Raw genomic sequence first — 12,439 nt, 5'->3', positions numbered from 1 at the left:
TAGGTGACAGTGGATGGAACAAGATGACAGTGGATGGAATAGGTGACAGTGGATGGAACAAGATGACAGTGGATGGAACAAGGTGACAGTGGATGGAACAAGATGACAGTGGATGGAACAAGGTGACAGTGGATGGAACAAGATGACAGTGGATGGAACAAGGTGACAGTGGATGGAACAAGATGACAGTGGATGGAATAGGTGACAGTGGATGGAACAAGATGACAGTGGATGAAACAAGGTGACAGTGGATGGAACAAGATGACAGTGGATGGAACAAGGTGACAGTGGATGGAACAAGATGACAGTGGATGGAATAGGTGACAGTGGATGAAACAAGGTTAAGAGTCTTACCATCTGAGGATGGGGAGCAGGCGTCTCCTCCCTGGGCACGGCCAGCCAGTTGTGCCAGGCAGACTCCTGACCCTTGAACCGGCCTTCAAATGTCTGGACAATGTCAGTGTATCTAAATGCACAGATGGCAGATCCACGGATGGAGTTGCTGCAAGACACAGAGAGATGGTTATTGTGTGTATTCATTTGACAGGAAGTCTTCAATATCACAGACAATATAACAATGATGAACATGATAATAATATGGACTATTTGAATGACTAATATTGCTCCCTCTTTTCTCTTTCTTTCATCATAAGGAGTTATTCTATGTTAATAATACTAAAGCTGCTGATGACAATGACAATAATATGTTGACTAGCTAGGAAACTTACTGTGGTGTGTTGAAGACAGCATAAACCATGTCATATCTACTACCGGAGGAAATCACTGGTCTGAAGTTTCCCTCTCCAAAATCGGATGTTGATTCTAAAAGAACAATTATGAAATACTGTATTAGCAATGGACAAGGTTTCTGAAACATACAATCATATATTCTATCATCTGTTAAAACAATCCCATTTCAGTGTTAAAAGAAACAATGACAAATGACAATTGAAAACTCACGTATTTCATTAAAATAGAATGGGAAATCCCCTGGGATGGAGCAGTTGAGTCGGGCTTTGAAGAAGGACGTCCAAGTGTTGTACAGCAACATCTGGCCTCCCTCGTCACTCTTACAGATGCGAGCGACCCGAGAAAACACAGCCTGAAGGAAACAACAAAGAGATAAATATAAATATATTTTTTTACGTTTCATTTGTATGTATGTTAAAGTGTGCTTATAATGACAGAAAGGTTCATATATATACTTTAGTTACACATAAAATTTGTATATATTGTTTCAGTGGAACTTGTTTCTGTTTTGTAGCCTTTTAAAACAAAATTATCAATCTCAATTATCATTTTTTTTTCAATTATTTTTCTCACCTTGCCACAGTTGATATGTTCAACAGCAGTCTCACGGAAGAAGAAATATATCTTGTCTTGTTTCTCAAAGGAACTTACAAAATTGGGCTCTGGAAACAGAGATAATATACATCATTTTTTAACTGAACATAAATCCTGTTCACTGTTGGTGTCAAGCCAGAATATGTTGTAACTCCTGCACTGGCGCTATCTTATCACCTGATCAACATAACCCTTTCACTCCTCATAAGATAGAAGCAATGAAATGATCAGACTTGAGATATTTCTCAACACGTTCTTATTTCATTTCTAACCATTCTAGTGGTTACATTGCCATGATAAATAAAGTAAATTACCCCATTAACAGATTTGACAGTGTAATTATTTATCATTATCTGATGTACAGATGAGGTAATGGTGATAGCAGGCAAATTGTACCCAACCTACCATTGAGCCACTTAGAGTCGTACTGCTCTGTTCGGATCATCTTGTTGGTCTCCAGGATCAAAGGATCACGTGAGGAGAAGTCAGACACTGTAGCTGAGTACAGCTTGCCACCTGGAATAAATAAAGGAAAATTAAATCTTTCATGTTACAGTCCTCATTGAATTATTGATCAAGAGCAGAATACTCCTGTAAAAGAATGTAAAATGATAAGGTCAATATTATTTAATCTGTTTCCTGGCTAACACTGTCTGATGTATCGAGGTTTCATTGTAGAAAATGCTACTGTCAGCTGCAAATTGTGGTCTGAATATATATTTAGAGGTTTATTGACTGAAAGGAAATATTTTTGCTGAATTTGTATTTTTCAAAAATTATCCAACACTGTAAGTGCAGCAAGCAGACGTCCAAATCTTGACTAATTCTGGCCCATTTTCTCCAAGCATGACCCCTGGGACAGAGTGCAGCGACAGGACACAGTTAAATGCTTCCTCACAAAGACTTTATCACTGGCGTTTAATTATTTTCCATGTCTCTCGAGACGCGAGCTAGTTAAGTTCAGGAAGTCACCAAACCTGATCTGTCATAAAGTTACACTTCGACACACCAATGTGGAGCAGAGTAGAAATACATGTAATAGAGGACAAGAAAGTAGTTCCTCACTTGGCCACCTAGTGGCAGCAGCACTGACATCTTAATAGCTGCCATATTGGATGGCATGTTTTTTCTAGGTCAGTTTTGAGTTTTGGCAAGGCCTGGAAGAACATGTATGGCGATTTATGGTTTATTTGTTCTAAATGTTGATAGCTGTGGTTGAGAGCAACATGGGTGTTGGCTGTCTGCGGTTGCAGAACCCATATCTTGATGTTTTATCTCTTTACCATGTTTATCTCATCCTCTTTGACACCACTGAAAGTATCCTTGAGCATTTATAGATACAATGTTATCCCTCACTCCACAATAAATCACATGTAGAACCTTTCCTGACTGACTTCCAAACCTCACTCAAATCTCCATAAAACTAACATATATATTCAATAGGTCAACGTAGTCTAAACCATTCACAAAAGTCACCCTTATGTACATGATGAATTGAACTTGTAATCTTCAGGGGGAGATAATGTACTTTTCTGCAACCCATCAGGCCATAATCAAGATCTCTGTTGACAGGCACATAATTCATATCTGGCTCCAATCATCAGTTTTCCTTCCCCACACCCAAGGGGGAAGGATGGGGCAAGATGTCCTCCCCCTCCCCCTACCCCATGAACCCTCAGTGATGGTTCGCCATGCAGACAGAAGCTATTATTCCAACTATCCACACAACGGTTCCCTCTAAGCTCCACACACTGCACCAGAGGGAATCGGATGTGTGTGATTCCTACCACATCATTAGCAGAATTCCTGGAACTCTACTGCTGTGCCTTTGTGTGAAAGCAGTTTATTATTCCCGAGTGTCGCCAATGGCAAGCAAATTGATCACTTTCACTGTCTTAACAATTCCGTGATTCACATCTTAACATTCAAGCTGAGGGCTTTCAAATTTTCATCATTCACAGATTTTCTTGAAATTACTTGGAATAATTATGGACTAAATTAGAATTTTGTAAAGCGACTCAATATAATATTTCAACTATCTCCCAATGTTGATAATTTAGTGGACCATAATTGCCACTTGCTGATGAGGGTCGCTTCAAGCATGTCCTATTTCCAATGATGCTTTTGGAACTGACCCTGTTGTGCTTAATGAGCGGTCAGCTGCCCTCAAAGGTAATCTCCCGGTCAAACTGGTCTGACCACACCAGGATATTACCAAACACAGGCTCGGCCATCAATCATGGAACACTGATTTATGTGGACAAAATTGTCACAAATTAAATAATCAATCAAAATTGTGCATCATAAATATTCCTCAGATTTCAGAGAAATATTTCACTAATTTAAAATCTATGCCATGCTAAATGTACTTGCCTGCATAAATGGCTGTGCTGTTTTGTTCAGGATCATAAGGGCACTGGGCTACACCATCTCGCTCCTCAATTCGTTCATATCCACTGAGCTGTAGGATAATAACAAGCATATGTTAGACGCATGACTCACAAAATAATTGACCATTTTCATATGGTTATCATGACTGAGCAATCTTAAGATATTACTTTGAGTATTCATTTGAAAGATAATTTTACAATTATTATGACTGTTCAATCTTGTGTCTTGAAATCGTAAAAAACATAACTTTTTCATGAAGACACTTACCCCATTCTGCTTGTATGTTCGACATTTGGGACGGAAGGCATTTGTTCCACAGGTGTATAACCTGTTGTTATCTTTCTTCACAATGACACGAATGTAATTCTGACATTGTTCCTGAAAAATAAATCATTTATATTTAAAATATTCAGTGCAGCCTAAAAAATATTTATGTGATGTACAACATACAAAATTTTACAAAGTATCAGACATTTTCATTTTATGTTTGGGGTGAGTACATAATAAGCATATTTTTATAGTTGACATGTATTAAAATGTATATGCCTGATTCATTTTGTATTACAAGAAAGGCAGGACCTCAGCAGCTGACAATGGTGCTGCGCCCACACTGAGGTCAGCCACCCATGCCACCTCTACATCTACATGGACCTTGGGCTTTCCTGGACTCAGTCAACACAAACGCTCCATGTTCTGTTTGTTTCTGCCTATGTACAGTCCATGTTTATTTTTGTCTATATACGTGAAAAGCAAACAAACCGAGCAGGGAATTAACAAGTCCGTATTTGAACTTTTCCATTGCGTGTTTGACTCAACTCTAATTTGATGCAAAGTAAATACTGTGTGACCTCATTGATATAAGCATATGCCTCACATTTTGACATGTTTTTATGCTTAATCTAAGACTCCCTTTAAGTAAATTCTTATTTTGAACAAATAATTTGATGCAAGGTAAATACTGTGTGACCTCATTGATGTAAGCATATGCCTAACATATTGATGTTTTTTAATGCTTAACATACATGTAAATCAAAGACTCCCTTCAAGTAAATTCTTAATTTAAGGAAATCTCAGGCAGATGTGCACAATTACATTTTACAAAATTAAAATACACTTTATGTTATCTTCATACTCATATCGTCTCCTTCAGAGCATCAAAACTTAAACATGATAAGGACAGTTGATATATCTGTCTGGTAAGGGACAAGTGGTCCAAAATACGTGATTTTATGTTTTTATGACAATAAATATTCCAGCATGATGTGTTTGTGATACGAAATCCCGTAACAGATTGAAAGGTCACAGCGCTTATCCGGAGTTGAGAAGGACGAGGGCTACTCTCTATTTTCGAAGTCACAAACGTGCTGGAGACCACGGAGCCGCAGTACACAGAGGACAAACGCAACAGGTAGCTGTGAATTGTGGCATAGATTGTGTCAAGAGGAGATAGAGGGAGAACCATGTACAGGTGTGGCGACCAGGTAGATACCTCGTTATCTCACTTGGTCTCTGTGTCAACACTGACGTGACTTAACTCATCAACAAGCAACACTGACAAATCTATTGCCACGAAATCACCTAATTCTTCCATGACATGTTCAATTGTTACCGACGTCAAACTGTCGCCAACATCACATGATGTATTTTCAAAACTGTCAGTTGATAATTACTCTGTTAACCAACACAGCACTCAGCATGATTTTGGACAGATTTCATAGTTTAATTTCAAAACCTATCCAGGATGTTGCTTCATACTTTGTTATTCCATTGTATCTATTCCATACAGTGACATTCATGTAAAGATGGGAGTGGAATATCTTTTCACTTTGATAGGAGCATGTCATAATAGAATTCCTTCTGCCTGACATGCTTGTTTACCAAGGCATCGGATACCAGCTTAGATACTGTATGTTTGACAACTAGTTTATGGGTAACACATATTCTTTTATCAATCTTGTCACTAAGATCTAAATTGCTTTTCCCTTCAACAAACCTAAAGAAAACTGGACTCCTTTCAATAACAATACAAACCACCTTTCAAATCTAATTTCAAGTTTTCTTAACAGTAAAATTCATGGGCCTAGTTAGAATTTCAAATTAGGAAAGGAGCATTTAGAATATAGTGAAAACACTTTTGCTGATATCATTCCTAGCATACTGTACACTACAGTGAGTCTCCGACTGATTTATGCATGAGTTTGTGACACAGAAGACAGCATGATCCACGAAGCCGATCAGTTCCCTTTGACCTGTGACCTTGACCTGAGTATTGTGTGGCAAACAATTCTTGATGCACAATGGTAAGTATTTGCTCTACAAGATCTCATCCACTCATACAAGCATGCACAGCTCAGTCTCATTTCCGTGTATCTAATTGAATTGTTTACTTTATCAATTGTGTTCTCCAATCCTTCCTGTCCAGCCAACCATCTTTATTATCAGCCATCGGTGACAATGGAAGCAAGTTTAGTTTTGTCAGCTTCTTTATTATAAGACATCCCATTCATTGATGCAGCCATACACAATCCCTTTGTCAAATAGATTTCCTCACTAATCAGAATCTTATACAGTGTGCAGTAGCAAGTCAAACACTTGTTCAACTTGAAACAGATCTAGCTCCCAGCTAATTCAGGCTGCATCATTTGTGAGTCTTCATCGGGAGTGTGAAGGGTTCGGAAATTGATTTACCGCCCAGTCGGGTTAGGTCTGTCTCATCTTCAGGTATCTTGATGACTTCGCCAAATACAGAACCTTTGATTACTTTTTTACACTTTCCATAGTCCTTCCTTTCGTTAGAGTTCCAGGTTAATCAACATCCTGGCTGACTCACATCACCTGGGCATATGTTCCTCAGCCAACCGACTGTAGTTCAGTGGGTGAGTTGGGTTATACCCCACTTTTAGCAACATTCCAGCAATTTCATTCTGGGGGAATCAAACTCAGACCGTTGTGAAGGCTTTGACCACTAGGCTACCCCACCACCCCATACTACCAGTGAACCAGGGAAACTAAATGGTGGAAATAGAAAATTAACCTTCACAATACTTTCTCTGTATGCCAACTGTGTCAGTGATTGAGGAGATTTTTTCCCTACATAATAGATCTATCAAAGAGGGCATTGAAGCTCCTCAGTTTTGATGTCTCAAAATAAAAATTGATAGTACTTACCGGCGTCTTCTGTTTCTTTGTACATAATTCAATGTCTGATGCCTGAGGTTCCCAGTCTATTCTCTGAAATCATGAAACAAATAATTTAGAATAGAAACACATACTTTTCAAGTATGGAGAAACACCTACGCCATCATGAGTGTAGAAACAGAACTCTCAGGGAGCTTCAAAACAATGTTGTTTGCCCATGGTCATAATTAAACAAGTTCCAAAGCTTGATGGAAGGAAATATTCACATCACTTAGGGCGTAGAGAAATATGCATCAAAAACTTACCGAGAATTCCTTTAGGTCAGCGAGACTGACATTATGTACAGCGTTTCTGTAACACAAAATGTCATCATTATTGTTGGGTCAGGCTGATCTTGTAAAACAAATACGAAGACATGAAAACACTTTTCGCATCTGTGAGGCAGCATTTAATTACATATAACAGTGGCAACACCAAATTCCAAAGATCTTATACCTTACAATTTTCCTTATCAAAATACAGAAGCAAATTACCTATGTACTTCAACAAATGATCAAGATGACACAAATGCTAATAATTAAGTTTTAAACTTAATTACAAGATGTGCTTTGTTAATATCACTTTGTTTAATTTTGATTTATTTTACAAATATACTTACTTTGCTCCCAACAACATGGATGAGGCATCAGACATCAGGAGTCTAAAGTGGTCAATTTCATCAATTCGTCCAGCAAATTTCTCCAAGCTTGCATCATTTTCTAGAAATGATAAAAAAAATAATGTCAACGATTGTGTGTTTAAATTGTGTTTCACTCTGAAACAATACCATCAGATCATGTTTACATAGGTGTCAAAGCCTGATTTTCACATTGTCTGGACAATGAGGCATCTAAGTGTTTTGCTAATACATTTACTAGCATGTAATTGAATGTCAACATAAGTATAGTGTTGCCCTTTCAACTAGTACTATTTATTCACCACTCTGTACTACATGCCAGCAGACTAGTTAGATGTGTTACTACGTGGCTCTCTGTGCATACATTCCCTACATTGCTGAAGTGTTTTTTTTCTGATTTACAGATGAAAGGGAAATTCGTGTCTCTCTCAGAAGTTGATTTGAAACTGGTTTGGTTTGTTTGTAAAATCTTCTAGTTGCTGCAACATTATCAGCTGTAGGGTATAACCTATGGGAAAAACATCACGCATCTAATGGCTGAATATTCATGATAAGCACAGTTTTATAACCTTTGAAACATAAACCCAGTATGGTGCAAAAGATAATGTCTTAATTCTGAAACACTTTTTAAAATATAACTTCAGTTGACCACATGTGGGTATTTGTTTGAAAGAACAAAATGTCCTGATTCATTTAAATTACCATATAATGAGTTTAATTTACAAAATTTAGTTGTTAGACAGAGATATGTGTGAATTATCAGTCAAAAGGTTAATGCTAGAACCCCTGGGCAGACAAACACTATATCATGTGTTGTGTGCGTTCTCCACTGCCATCAGAAGTTCACTCTCTCACATGACTGAGCATTGTACTGTATTAGGAGCAGGACATCAACTCACAGTAAAACAGTCCTCCATTGTTCCATTGAAAAAAATAAACCTCATCATGTACATTATCAATAAATGTACCCTACTTCCATGCAAAGCAGTGTTGAACACAAACATATGTCTCAGGAAGCATTCTCGGCATTATCTGTGCACAGGTTAAGATGGGGACACCTCTCAGATGTGTAATTACAGAAATAAAGATGGCAATCGTGGCTGAAGAAAAGACCATTGTTGGGCAAGTAGACATGACAATACCTAAAGACGGTCCTCATGGCAGACAGATGGTTGTTGTCAAAACAAGTTCCTTGATGGCCCACCTCAAGTTTATGCACTTTAGTTTAGTTAATGATAGTCTTGTTTCTACTTCATCTCATGCTTGACCTTAACTGTGAATCATAAACAAGTTACAGCGCCCCAGTATACAGTATTTATCATAAGGACGCTTTCACTTTCAGTTTGTTCACAACATAGGGTCAACAAAGATAAATCCATACTGTCTATATTTTATCAACTCATCTAAGAAAAATGGTTAATATGAGACACTGCTTCAGACCATGTGACCAGAAATCAATGTCCATGGCAGGTTTATCTTTGTGTTGACAGGAACAATGGGAGACCAGATTACCTAGCATGACCCTTCAGCCATTTGCGTGACCCTCCAGCCAATGGAGGACTATGGAGGACCGAGGAGGACCGAGGAGGACGTTACTGGCCAGGGGGCGGGACAGGCCTGAGGACCAGGCAGGGAAGATGGACGATCACAGTCTCCTTGATCTTGGCCCCCTCGTATCCCTTGACAACCTATCCTTGTTTCTTGTCATCTCTGTAATCCACTCATTGCTCAAGTCAAGTCTGGTTATTGCTTCAGATAGGCAAAGGATTGACATCAAATCAAATCCTACCATTTCTTACATAGGGTTGGACTAGGAGGCTTAGTGCTTAGAAACAAAATTAGCCTGTTCTTTCAAAATGGATCAACACCTATACTTTGATTTATTTGTGTATTAGCCCAACTATAGACTGTGCTGGTTAGTCTCAATTTCAGACTTCTCAAACGTCACTTTCAAGAGAAACTGAACATCATTAGCTCCCATATGCTCCTGGCTCCATGTTTCTACTTAATCCCAAGTTGTTCTGCTTTCAACGAAGATAAATCTGTTGTTTCGCTGCCTCCCGTTTTACTCTGAGCATGTTGAAATTCCATTACTTCATCACCTGACGGTAATTGAGTTCTGACTACCATTTCAACCCACGTAATTTGAGATGAATATGTGTGCAGGTACAAGCCTTAACTGCCATGATGCACTAATGCGAGAATATTGTTTCGTTTATTTGACATTATTTAACCATTGCAACTACAACAACAAAAGATTCTATGCTGCCTGATTGGTATAATGACCGCCTATAAATACCCAGACAAGCTAATGTATGTTGGTCATGCTACTCCAACGTTTTTGAACGCGTGATATTGATGGCGTGTCATAGTGTTATAACATGTTAAAACCACAGCGCCATCTACCGAGGTTCGCGCCACCTGGCAGGAAGTGGTGGAGATGGCACACTCCACAAATATGTCCCAGAAACCCTTTGAGCCCCTGAATACATTGCTTTCAACTTCACAAATATTGATATGCACATACTGCAAACAAAACACGCTTCATTAGCCGACAAGTAAGAACACAATATGGCTTTAAGTGCTGATAAAACAAATCTTTAGCCAAACACATCTTCTCTTCAAAGCTTTTTGTCTTTTATGTTTTTTCATCATCACTTAAACCTCACTCCACACGAAATAATCAATTCATGTATGATATCATAATGATAAAATGATGAAAAATTCATATTACAAAACATCAATGATAAGCCGCCTTTCAAACATATCACTGAACCCATTTCAAAGATTTTATAAGCTTTCTGCCTTGAAATGCAACCTACTTAAGATGGCCGACTTCAGCAAGAACTATCTAAGATAGCCTTATCTGCATGTTGCATGTTCCTGAGGTCTGAGAGCAGCATCAAGTGAATCTGTCTCTGCTCTTTGCCCCTGAGCTGAAATCTGTCTATTCCTCCCAAGGCTGAAGCCTACCATATGTATCGGTTCGAGTTTCACTATTGTGTAACAGAGACAGCAGCTTGGACAATAGTAAAGCTGAAAATAGCTGGATTTTCTTAGAAGGGCAACCAGCTGTTGTGATGCCTCCCCTTTGTTATGGGAGCAAATATCTAGAAAGTGGAGCAAAGATGGGCATGTTTCGGAGGCCTTCACAGCGTAATCAATGTTTAAAAAGTCTTCAGCTTCCCTTGATAACATCGAGCCACTTTTAAGTTTACAAGTCCGTATCATTTCAGGGGGAATGAACAATGATGAAAAATTAAGTTGTGAATAATTAACTATCCCTTAGGCATTAAACAACTCATTTCCAAGTCCTCATAATAAGAATGAGGTCATAAATACCCAGATGAAGATATATTAAAGTGTATAAAATTGTAAAAAGATAAAAATTACCAGTGAGTGAGTATTGTTTAATGTTGTACTAGCAATATTCCAGAAATATTACCGGGGACACCAGAAATGGGCTTCACATATTTTACCCATGTGGGAAATCGAACCCCCGGGCTTCGGCGTGATGAGTGAAGTAGGCATCCACTATCCAAATAACAATATGATGAACTTGGTTACAGTACTGATTGATATATCATATCCATCATGTTTGCTTGACTGAGGTTTATAACAAAATATTTTTCCATACAAGACCCCCTTCGCCTTCTTCTTGGCCCCTTTCCCCCTCCCCCCAACCCCTCGTGCCACCTCGTGCCACCATCTGCCTATCTACCCATGCTGTCCACCACGTGCAGTATGGAGCTACATGGCAACCTATAGTTTATAAACAACCCTCACCTCCATGGCTCTAACATACTGAACTAACTGGGAGTACTCTCAACATCACACAACACATGTTCATCCCAATCTTATCCCTTAGAGGAATACGATACCCAATCTGGGAAGGTAAGATTAGTGCTATTGCACTCCCAACAATGTAACACTGTCTCGCATTGCGTAAATTGCCAATTTGCGTAAAATTAAAACCCTGATAAAACTGTAAATGGGTTGGGAAGCTATTAAAGAAACGGGCAAATTTTCCTAACTGATAACCTCTCAAGAGTATTTGCGTAAGCTGAAGCACGCGACTGCACGTGTGTCAGGTTTGGGGTGCCTCTCGAGGCTTCACGTAGTGACGAAGATAAGAAATACACCAAAGGCTGTACTGTAGCACGTTAGCTGTCCCTGACCGATTCTTGTTAAATGTTACACTTACTGAATTACGGTGTTTATATTACGGAGGAGAATCGGGAGTACAACTCCCAGCACTTGAGACTCGGCCAGAATGCCTGCAAATGCCAACACATGCTCACCATACCGTATGGCCTACAAATCTTTATTGTCTTTGGATCAAATGTAAGCAATAGTAATTTCTCTCGGCAACAGCTTGCCAAGATCTATTTTATAGCAATTTGACAGCTTATAAAGTTTCAAACAACCTTGTACAACATCATGAAGACTCTCACGAAACCGAAGCCATTATTGCTGGACTAATATTCACACAATCATTACATTCCCAACAAGATGATGAATACCCGCTAATTTCCAGTGTCTACTGGATGGTCTCCCATGACTGCCTCTGTTATTACGCTCCCCTATCTAGTATCTGGCTCACATTTTCTGGAAAGTTGTGTAGTCGGACTTACCCTGGAGTTTATGAAGCAGGACCAACTTCAGCCACACTTGATGAACAAATACAACAGTGTCATACATGTCAACTATCTCTACCACCACATCCTCTCATAGGAAAACCTCCGGCTTCTGCTTAATAAATACTAAGGACATATTTCCCTTCCATGTCTGTTTATCTATCAATGTATCGATGTGTTCACAAATATAATTGATGGCAATATTTTACAGTTTGTTATACCCAATGAATGCCATTAAAACTTTCTGATTTCA

At 38.8% G+C, this 12,439-nt stretch overlaps 1 protein-coding gene across 3 annotated transcripts in view; it reads right to left on the bottom strand.

Moving 5' to 3' along the window:
- LOC124134049 (semaphorin-1A-like) overlaps positions 1-12,439 on the bottom strand; it is a 42,879-nt gene that overhangs the window by 8,808 nt on the left and 21,632 nt on the right. For all 3 annotated transcript variants that reach the window (XM_046498667.2, XM_046498669.2, XM_046498670.2), the window contains 10 exons: positions 7,532-7,631; positions 7,179-7,224; positions 6,904-6,966; positions 4,003-4,113; positions 3,718-3,805; positions 1,750-1,860; positions 1,324-1,412; positions 961-1,102; positions 729-822; positions 355-502 (listed from right to left, as the gene is read on the bottom strand). In XM_046498667.2, coding sequence (XP_046354623.1) covers positions 355-502; positions 729-822; positions 961-1,102; positions 1,324-1,412; positions 1,750-1,860; positions 3,718-3,805; positions 4,003-4,113; positions 6,904-6,966; positions 7,179-7,224; positions 7,532-7,631 — 992 coding nt within the window. The remainder of the gene's footprint in view (positions 1-354; positions 503-728; positions 823-960; positions 1,103-1,323; positions 1,413-1,749; positions 1,861-3,717; positions 3,806-4,002; positions 4,114-6,903; positions 6,967-7,178; positions 7,225-7,531; positions 7,632-12,439) is intronic.

The sequence above is a fragment of the Haliotis rufescens genome, unplaced genomic scaffold, assembly GCF_023055435.1.
Source record: "Haliotis rufescens isolate VD_foot unplaced genomic scaffold, xgHalRufe1.0.p SCAF_1, whole genome shotgun sequence".
Taxonomy (NCBI): domain Eukaryota; kingdom Metazoa; phylum Mollusca; class Gastropoda; order Lepetellida; family Haliotidae; genus Haliotis; species Haliotis rufescens.
Note: the sequence above shows the minus strand (reverse complement) of the source record. Positions and strands in the feature narration are given on the sequence as shown.